The sequence below is a fragment of the Mauremys reevesii genome, linkage group 8, assembly GCF_016161935.1.
Source record: "Mauremys reevesii isolate NIE-2019 linkage group 8, ASM1616193v1, whole genome shotgun sequence".
In the NCBI taxonomy this organism is placed as follows: Eukaryota; Metazoa; Chordata; order Testudines; family Geoemydidae; genus Mauremys; species Mauremys reevesii.
In genome coordinates, this window is record NC_052630.1 from 96,862,557 (window position 1) to 96,873,143 (window position 10,587).

At 41.2% G+C, this 10,587-nt stretch overlaps 1 protein-coding gene across 1 annotated transcript; it reads right to left on the reverse strand.

Annotated features, from left to right (window-relative positions):
* Positions 1-2,329: 2,329 nt before the first annotated feature.
* Positions 2,330-10,585, reverse strand: MRPL37 (mitochondrial ribosomal protein L37). Its single transcript, XM_039486073.1, has 7 exons — positions 10,069-10,585; positions 8,038-8,221; positions 7,349-7,464; positions 6,366-6,551; positions 5,916-6,073; positions 3,158-3,361; positions 2,330-2,567 (listed from the first exon to the last, which is right to left on the reverse strand). The coding sequence occupies exons 1-7, from the start codon at positions 10,454-10,456 to the stop codon at positions 2,463-2,465; spliced, it is 1,341 nt and encodes a 446-aa protein (XP_039342007.1). The 5' UTR covers positions 10,457-10,585; the 3' UTR covers positions 2,330-2,462.
* Positions 10,586-10,587: the final 2 nt, after the last annotated feature.

Consider the following 10,587-nt stretch of genomic DNA (forward strand, 5'->3'; position numbering starts at 1 on the left):
GTCAAACATAACTACCTGCCGCATCAGCATAAAACCTGGGAGCGCAAATAGGATCGTGTTGACCACCCTCAGGATACTTTCTCTAAGATAAGTTAGCACCTAGAGCAGGAAGGGAGGGAAGCTAATTTCATGGAGGTACTTGAGTTATGTAGCCTCTGCAGTGTGTCATCTCTATTCTGGAAAGGAACCTAAAGGAGCAGGGCCATTGGCTAGCCTATTCTAGGCCAACTGCTTGTAATTGTTCTGAGCACCATGTGACACAGCAAATGGCAAACTAAGCTGGAGCAGCAATATATTGGCACCTGACAAGCAATGTGGTTTTTGTATAGCTATTAGTCCAGATTTATTCCTATATAATTATATGCAAAGAATAGACTCCAACACAATTTGAATAGATGAGCTATTCATCTCTTGGGCAAGCAGAATTAATATAATCTAGATAGATGTGGTACAGTTGATTCTCTCTCCCCCACCCCCCTCCACACCCAGCATTTGCCCTTGCATATTGAATTTTCCAACTTGATTTTACAGAAGTTGACTTCAAGATTTATTGGGTACAACTGCTGACCCAGAATCTGGCTAGTGAAACTCTGGCTTCCTAAACAATTTGAGCTCTTTAATGTTTTCTATTATAGGACCACCCAGGAGGTTTTTATCCAGAGCATCAGCCAAGATAAGGAAGCAGAGACTGGTATCAGATTTGAGGCCTTAATATGCTCAAAAATTCCTTTATACAATTTCTTAAGGCACAGTGCTAAACCATGTTGTTTTCTACATGCTAAGGACTTGGACTATGGAGTGAGAAAATGCTTTCACATGGGCCACCGCCAATCCAGCCTCTTTGCCTAGGGTTACAGACAACTGATCTGAAGGTAAAGAGAGTCTAAATTTGTAAGTGTCTGCTGGGTAAGAATGCACAGATTGCAAGGCTCAAAGGGATCATTATGATGATCTAGTCTGACCTCCTGTATAACAGAGGCCCGAGAACTTCCCCAAAATAATTCCTACAGCAAATCTGTTAGAAAAAATCCAATCTTGATTTAAAAATTCTCAGTGAGAAGAATTCACCACAACCCTTGGTAAACTGTTCAAGGGTTAATTACCCTCATTGTTAAAAATTTACAACTTATTTCTAGTTTCAATTTATCTAGCTTCAACTTCCAGCCATTGGATTGTTATTCCTTTCTCTGCACATTGAAGAGCATATTAAATATTTGTTCCCTGTATAGGCACTTCTAGATTGTACTCAAGTCACACTTAACCTTCTCAGTGTTAGACTCAAGGAGCTCGGTCTGTTTAGCTTATCCTTTAAGACATGTTTTCTGATCTTTTTAATAAGTCATTTTTGTGGCTCTTCTGACCCCGCTCCACTTTATTAATATCCTTCTTGAACTGTGGTTCTGAGACCACTTACTATTGCAGCACCATAGGGTATGTCTACACTCCACCTGGGAGTGAGCCTCCTAGCCTAGATGGGCAGATTTGAGCTAGCATGCTAACAAGCAGGGTGGATGTTGCAGCTCTAGCAGAGAGATGCTCAGACCTAGGGGCTCCATCCTTCCCTCTCCCCACCCCAAACTAATAGCTATAGAAGCAAAAACCATTTTAACACCTTTGCAGGCTAACAGGACTCTTTACCTGTGATTGTGCCTGAAGAATTTCAGTTCTCTGGCTCCAGAGAAACTCCATTTTGATGGTAATAAGATAATATTCTAAAGTAAATCCCCAATAAGGAGCTGGGCACCAAGTTGCCAAAAACATATTAGAAGTAGAACCAAAGTGTGGTGATTATGAAGGCCTATTGTCCCACACGACTTTATGCTTAAAGCTTTATAAAGGTGGGTTTTCTACATAATGCAACTTGGTAACTAACTACACCTCTACCCCGCTAAAAACACGACCCACTATAACACAGATTCGGATATAATACCGTAAAGCAGTGCTCCGGGGGGGCTGCGCGCTCCAGCGGATCAAAGCAAGTTTGATATAACGCAGTTTCACCTATAACACAGTAAGATTTTTGGGCTCCTGAGGACAGCGTTCTATCGGGGTAGAGGTGTATTGTGCTGTTTGCTTTGGAGTCGGGTACCCGCTCAACACATTCTGTGCTCAGGTTCTACTCGATGTGGATTTCTGCACTCCCAGCTGCTACATCCAGAATCTGCTCCTACAACTAGTAAGAAATAAATGACAGTTTGGTTTGCATATTCCCTCTTGGTGATGATGGAAAATTGGGAAAATACTCACTGAGGCTGGGTTCATTAACTTAATGCATGTGTATAATGGTACAGTTAGGCCATTGCAATGAAAGTTTATATTCAAGTGCACACACTTTAAAAAAAAGTCTTTATTTTAAAAAATTGTTAGGTTTTAAACCCTTAAATTACTCCATTTAAGAGCAGTATACAATCACATTTGCTTAGCTGTATGATCTTCTGATGAAAGAATAGCAGGAAGTAAACTTAAAGGATTTTGGTTTGAGTAGAATCTTGAACAGCTCCATGCAAATACAGTGCCAGAAACTTCTGGAATGTTTCAGGTCGATAGCCATATATTCCAGCAGGAAACTGTGGAGAAGAGACTTGGATATTCAGTTTGTAGTGAACTGATACTTTCCCAAGCAATAGTCTATTGTACTTAAAGACCACTTGAAACATGGCAGTCTGTCTGAAACAAGCTTTTTCTGACAGACAAGTAGGTTTGAGCGTATTTCCACTGGGATTATACTAATGGGTGGGGAATTTACCCAGTGAGATTAAAGAGCTTTCCTAGTCTAAGGGGAGTTGACAATTACCATTCTCTCCATTTACTTTATGTTGAGGCTGACCATTGCATGCAAGTATACATTTTCTTAGTTATTTCACTGAAGAACTTTTTCAATAAGGACATAACGAACTTGTACATCTACATAAGATGTCTCCACCTTAGCAAGTTTAATATAAATTGCAAAGCAGCTGCCTACACTGATATATAAACAGGACTGATAGTTGCCCTATATTATTTCAGTGTTCACAATTAAGTACCAAACAGCCTATTGTCCTATCTATACCAATACCGTCTGTACAAGCTCCTAAGGCTCAAAATAAATGTAAAGGCATAGGATTTACATTAGTTTATTCAGCAGAATTATATAGTTCTCTCAAGCCTGTTAACTTACCTTGACAACTTTCTTCCTGATTCCTGGAAGATACCGGATGTAGTCATACATATACTGATCAGAATCAATCCAGACGAGGTTTTTAACACCATCACTTGAGGCCAAGTCTGTTGTATTTAACTGGAACACCATGAACTGGAAAATACGACCCTCTGTACCAATGCTTTGTACGACTACTGGGTGCTCTAAAACTTTGGGATCATCCTGGGTGGGGTGGAGGGAAGGAAGGAAGAGTTACAACAGACAATGGATGAGAAGATACAGAATCAGCAATTATCATTTGGTTTAAAGCCAGGACTTTAACAAAAGTGTTATCTTGCCCAGAAAGTTACTCTATTCAAACAGGTTTTGAATATAGATTTAGTATTTTAATTAGGGCTGTCAATTAATCACAGTTAACTCATGCGATTAACTCAAATCAATTGCAGTTTATCACATTGTTAAACAATTGAATACCAACTGAAATGTATTAAATATTTTGGATGTTTTTCTACATTTTCAAATATAGATTTCAATTACAACACAATACAAAATGTACACTGCTTGCTTCATATGTTTGATTACAAATATTTGCACTGTAAAACTATTTTTCCAATTCACCTCATACAAGTACTGCAGTGCAATCTCTTTATCATGAAATTGCAACTTACATAACTGCAGTCAAAAACAATGCAAAACTTTAGAGCCTGCAAGTCCACTCAGTCCTACTTCTTGTTCAGCCAATTGCTAAGACACTTACACTTATGGAAGATAATGCTGCCCACTTCTTATTTATAGGATTTCTGTAGCCGGCACTGCATGCTATTTACGTGCCAGATATGCTAAATATTCATATACCCTTTCATGCTTCGGCCACCCTTCCACGCTGATACTCGTTAAAAAAAATGTGTTGTGTTGGTGACTCATCTCCTTGAGGGAGAATTGTATGTCTCCAGCTCTATTTTACCGGCATTCTGCCATACATTTCATGTCACAGTAGTCTTGGATGATGACTCAGCACATGTTCATTTTAAGAACCCCTTTGCTGCAGATTTGCCAAAATGCAAAGGAGGTACCAATGTGAGATATCTAAAGATAGCTACAGCACTCAATCTAAGGTTTAAGAATCTGAAGTGCCTTCCAAAATCTGAGAGGGATGAGGTGTGGAGCATGCTTTCAGAAGCCTTAAAAGAGTAATACTTCTATGTGGAAACTACAGATCCTGAACCACCAAAAAAGAAAGTCAGCCTTCTGCTGGTGGCATCTGACTCAGATGATGAAAATGAACACGCGTCAGTCCGCACTGCTTTGGATTGTTATCGAGCATAGGCGCATGTCCTCTGGAATGGTGGTTGAAGCATGAAGGGACATATGAATCTTTAGCGCATCAGGCATGTAAATATCTTGCAACGCTGGCTACAATAGTACCAGGAGAACACCACTCACTTTCAGGTGACATTGTCAACAGGCAGCATTATTTCCTGCAAAATATAAACAAACTTGTTCAGCCAACTGCTCAGTCAAACAAGAAATCAGGACTGTGTGGACTTGTAGGCTCTAAAGTTTCACGTTTTATTTTTGAATGCAATTATTTTTTTGTACATAATTCTACATTCAAGTTCAACTTTCATGGTAAAGAGATTGCTCTACAAATACTTGTATTGAGTGAATTGAAAAATAGTATCACTTAGTTTTTTAAAGTACAGATATTTGTAATATAAATGAGCACTGTACACTTTATTCTGTGTGAAATCAATATATTTGAAAATGTATAATACATCCAAAAATATTTAAATAAATGGTATTCTATTAAGTATGATTAATCCCAATTTTTAATCATGCAATTATTTTGTAATTGCTTGACAGCCCTAATTTTAATTAAATCTTTCAAATGGCAATGGACTATAGATGTAAACTGAATTACATGTCTGTTCTAGTTTTTCATTTTAGCCACACAAAGACAGTTGCTTCAACTGATTTCTACCCATTGCCAGTCTACCTTTAACCCTCATTAACACATTAATGTAATTGCTATTGGCATAACAAGCTGTTACTCTGAATTGGCAAACAACTTAAGAATCAAAACATGTCCTTAAAGGTTACCTATAAATCCCTGGCCTATAAAGTCACTAGATGATATCAGTGCAGATTTCAAAATATTGTAATATCAGACTTAATAGAATTCAGAAGCCCTCACCCCTAGGTCTTCAGTTCAAATTCAATCCAGGTCAACAGTGATTAAGTCATTGCCAGCTAGTGGCTGCTTAGTGGCCTCTGAAGTGTTCCGAATCTCACTCTAGTTTCAAAGGGAGAGGTGTCCACATCACAAAAAGTCCACAGTGGTTGGCATGCTTCTTGTACATTTCAGCTACAATGTTAAGGACTGACCTACCCACTCCCACCTAGCGTTCATACTTCTAGGTCCGGACTGTGGCACAAGGATGGGATGGCATAGGAAAGTTTGAATCACAAACTCCATGCTATATCTGTCTGAACTAAAACTCAGCAACAGATACCTCCTATCTCCATAATTAAGTAAAAGTGCAGGTAGTAAGTATTTCAACAATCTACCTTCTAATCCAAGTCTGTGAGATCACTGTACCATTTCTCAATTTTGTATAATTGAAAGCAAAACTAACTTTGCTGCTGGCTTGCAATTTATTCATCTGCAACCACCCAGGTTGTACTGCACCTTTAGATAAGATCATTACAACAGCTTCCATGAACAATGACTTATACTATAGAAGTAGTGAGGTGTGACAGGCATTTTAATACGTACCCCATATAGCATCTTGGCCTTTGCCAGTGCATTGCCAAAAGCAAACATGAGCATTTTAGCCCGGAGTTGTTCTGGTCTAAATCGGGCTGGACGAATGTTGGCTGATTCCACAAAGTACAGAGTGTGAGGATGAGGGTAGGGATAACCCTCTCTAAAACCTGGATTACAGGTAACCATGAGATTAAAAAAAAAAAAATTTTAGTACAAAAAGTTACTTTCCTTTACTTTCTTCAGTAATTATTAAATGTGTATTAACGCAGACTAGACTTACTGCTGTGAAGAACATGTAAGATACCTATATAGCACTAGCAAATTGGCTAATCTATTATCAACTGTACGTCTAACCTCAGCACATGAAATGTTTAAGGGAATGGGAAAGTTAAAGATTTTAGAACTGTCCACTAGTAAACATTAGCCTGAATGTTTATGTAAGTGCTGCACAACTTTTACCTGTATCATTTCGTTCTTCATATACATTAACTTCCTGAAGATCAATTGTAGGAGAGATTGGGTGGAAGGTCTCTAGAGTGTGGTTTTCAGTAGCCAGAATCTCATCCTTGGAGGCTACTGGCAATAATGGATTAATGGCATTCAAAAGCATTCCATTCATGCCACGCACCTGAAGAAGAGATGATTCTGAAAAAAAAGAGATCATATTGCATGTAAACATTACACTACACAGACTCACTAAATACTCGTACTTAATTTAGAATAAATCTAACATCACATCTATTAGATTTATTCTTCTATTGCTATAATTTTACTGTAACATGTATCCAAAGGAAAAGATGCCCTAGGTTTCATTTGTTAATGTTTAATACTCTATGAAAAAGTGAAGCCATAGGCTGACCCCTGCATAGTTAACCATGAAGTGTCACAATAGTATTACTGCAAGAATCCTGAATTATTTTGCAAGGCACCTCGTTCCCTCTTCCCTTCCACCCCACCGCCCCCCAAATGAATGTTAAGTAGCAGCCCAACTGGAGACAATGTTTTACACAGAATACAAACATAACACTTCTATTTATCCAGTTCACTAGTTATTGGTCCCATATAAGTGTGGCTTGAAAGATTGTACAGATTTCATGCACATTGTAGTAAACAAATCAGTTCTTTAGAAAACAATGCTCAGATTCCCTTTTCTCATGCACCATTGACTGTCTGTCCTCCCCCCAATGTCTTTCATATTCTCTAAAGAATAGATAGTAAATTCCTGAGGACAAGAGATGAGCCATCTTACCTCAACTATGCCTAATGCACTATTTAAAGCTAAAAGGTTCTGAGACACTTCGTTTCATAGGCGTTAGCTTTATTTTAATTCTCATTCATATCCTTAGCTTTAAAGCTAGTATTTTTCTTTAGTATTCCCTATCAGGATTATAAGTAAAGAGAAAGAGAAGTGTTTTCTACAAAAAAAGAAGGAAGTTACTAACCTCTCTCCCATGTAGCCGCCACTTTGTAGTCTCTAGCCAACATTCTTTTAGAGAGGGAAGGATACTTGCTAGCCATTGTCCTACACAAATGTAACAAGTCTTCCAAGAGTACAGGGCTTTAGAATGAGACAAGAATTAGTAGGATAGGATACAAAATGACTTTGAAAGTTATAGGTGTACAGAATGTATGATGTAGTCCAGTACATGAATACAGTAAGCCATAAAACGGTATGAAATATGTAACATTTCCAAATGGTTAATGCAGATTTGTTTAATTCTTAAATCCATCTGGCATACCAATCATGTTCCAACTTGGCAGTGATAATGTTTACTTTCAATTATTAAAACAATTGACATCTGTATTAGCTGGGATATGATCTAAACTAGAATTAAGTTTGTACAAACCCACAGACTGTTACACACTTTGACATAAGATGAAAACAAGTTTTGAATATACACACAAGAAGAACTGTAAACAAGTGAGGGCTGGCAATCAGATACAAACTGAATTCACCTCAGTAACATTAAACAGTAAATCTAATGTTCTGTGGGTAAAATATATATCTTTAAAAAAAACAAACTCATACTGATTTAAAAAACTGGTTGTTTGAAGCAGAGCTTCCCTGAAAAGGCTGCAGTGTAAATAAAGATTTCTTTAACTCACAGACTTTAAACTTTTGATGACTTACCAATAATACTCTCTCTTGGGAATAAGTTCAGTGGTATTCCAGACACGTGCATGAGAAATTGCATTTTGTACTCTCTCGTCCTGATTCTCTAGTTGGTTGGCTGGTTCATCAATAATATTAAGTACTTTTGGAGGTAAGCCTTCCATTAATTTTGTCTTTGTTAGCCAGAGTGCTTGCCTTACTCCTTAGAGTCAAATCAAAATATATTTATTGAGGATATTCAGCAGTGTTAACTATGCCATAAATGGGTTAATATAAAAATGCTCTTTTACCTATTGAATCTTAAGCATTTATGCTACCACTAATATAGAATACTTCTCAGCATGACCAAGTTATCAGGAACATTAATTTTATGTAGTCCGACCACTTTCATTTATGTACTGTTTTACAACACTGAAATAAGTGTGCATGCCTCATTAGCACCACATAAGTTACACTATACAATAATTTTATTGAAAGATTAGTTTATAAGTGTTTTTCCCTACTCATTTTTTAATTATAGTACATTGGCTTATGAATTACAAGGAAATAAGATATGAGAGACTACATATAGCATATGTATACTTTGCATGTTATACTTCATGTTACATGTAAATGGGATCTTGCATTCTGCTGCATGCATAGTTAAATTAAGTACTGGTATCCATACCAAAAGGAAAGAGAGCCTGTACCCCTTGCCAAAGTTTCTTAGCTTTCAGTTTAAATTATCATAGTAGCTGGAGCCCCAACAAAAATCAGAGCCCTACTGTGCACAGCCCTATACCTTCAGGTGATATACTTCCCTTACAACCTAATCCTGTATTTTTGTTGGTCCACCCTCCTGAGAAAGTAGGTGCTAGCCTACTGTGCACACCACTATTGTTGTAAACAAGTGAGCGGGGCTCGTTCCCCACCACGAGTCAGGTTACAGCCACTCCAACCAACGCAAAATGCCTTCTTGATATGAGCCGTTTTAGGCAGCCGCCACCTGAGTTATAGGTAGGGCCCTACCAAATTAACAGTCCATTTTGGTTAATTTCATGGTCATAGGGTTTCAAAAATCACAAATGTCATGATTTCAGCTATTTCAATCTGCCATTTCACAGTTTTGTAATTGTAGGGGTAGTGACCCAAAAAGGAGTTCTGGGGAAGGAGAGTTTGCAAAGTTTTTGGAGAAAGGGTTGTGGTACTGCTACCCTTACTTCTGCACTGCTGGGGTGGTGCTGCCTTCAGAGCTGGGCAGTTGGAGAGCGGCAGCTGTTTGCTGGGAGCCCAGCTCTGAAAGCAGAACGGCTGTCAGTAGCAGTGCAGAAGTAAGGATGGAATGGCATAGTATGGTATTCCCACCCTTAGTTGTACTCTGCTGCTGGTGCGGTCCTGCCTTCAGAGCTGGGCGCCTGGCCATCAGCCGCCGCTCTCCAGCCACTCAGTGCAGAAGTAAGGGTGCCAATACAAACAAACTTGTGATCTCCCTGCAACTCCCTTTTGGGTCAGGACCCCCAATTTGAGAAATGGTCTCCCCTCTGAAATCTGCATAGGGTAAAAGCACACAAAATTCCAGATTTCAGCCTGTGATGAGTTTTTCCATGGTCCTGAATTTGGTAAGGCCCTAATTATGAGCTAGGTCTGGCAGCTAGTTGTTGCATATTATTGTGGTTGCCCCTTAACTGCTACTCCAGCTCTCTCAGGCACGTCCCTCTACACCCCTCCTCCCAGTCTAAGGCATTTATATGACCCCATCATTTTTATCGTCCGAGCACCTCACAACCTTATGTATTTAGACTAGCGGGGTTGGGGGCAGGGCAGCAGCTGTTATCCCCAGCTACAGGTGGGGCAGTGAGGCACAGAGCCGCAGTAACTTGCCCAGGGTGACCTAGGAAAGCACTGCCAGCTCAGAGAACCGACCCTGGCTCTCCCGAGGCTGGTGCCCTAACGAGGGGGCCGCGTTTTCCAACACCCTGCTGCCTCCCCAGGCAGGGCAGGGCTGGGCGCTCCTGCCCCCGTCCCCCGGTTCCCCCGGCGCCCTCAGCAGCTCTGCCCCGCGCCCGCTACCTTCCAGCATCTTGGCTCGCTGGTGGCACACGTAGCAGACCCGCTCCTTGTAGAGGGGCATCTCCTCGTAGCGCGGCCCCGGGGAGCGGCGGGGGTCGTGCCAGCCACGCTCCCAGCGCGGGTGGCGGGGCCGGGCCAGCCAGGGCACGAAGTGCTGCTTGCCCGCGTAGGTGACCTGCTCCAGCCCGGGGATCTGCTCCTGCACCGGCCGCTTGTCCTGCCAGCTGCGGGGCAGGGGGGCCCCCGGGGGCGGCCCGCGGGTGGTCCAGGGCGTGCGGGGCAGCGGCCCGCGGGCGGCCTGCACAGTCTTGCCGCGGTGCGGCCCACGTGGGCCCCACGCCCTCAGCGCCCCGGCCGCTGGCCTCACGGGCCACCGTAACGCCGCCATGCTCGGCTCCCGTCAGAGACTCCGGCCCTGGCCCTCCTCGGCCCAGCCACCCGCAAGAGTCACCGGCTGGGGGCCGCCATTTTCCCTAGCGCGGGGCATGCTGGGTACGCAGCGCGTATCCCGGTGACTGA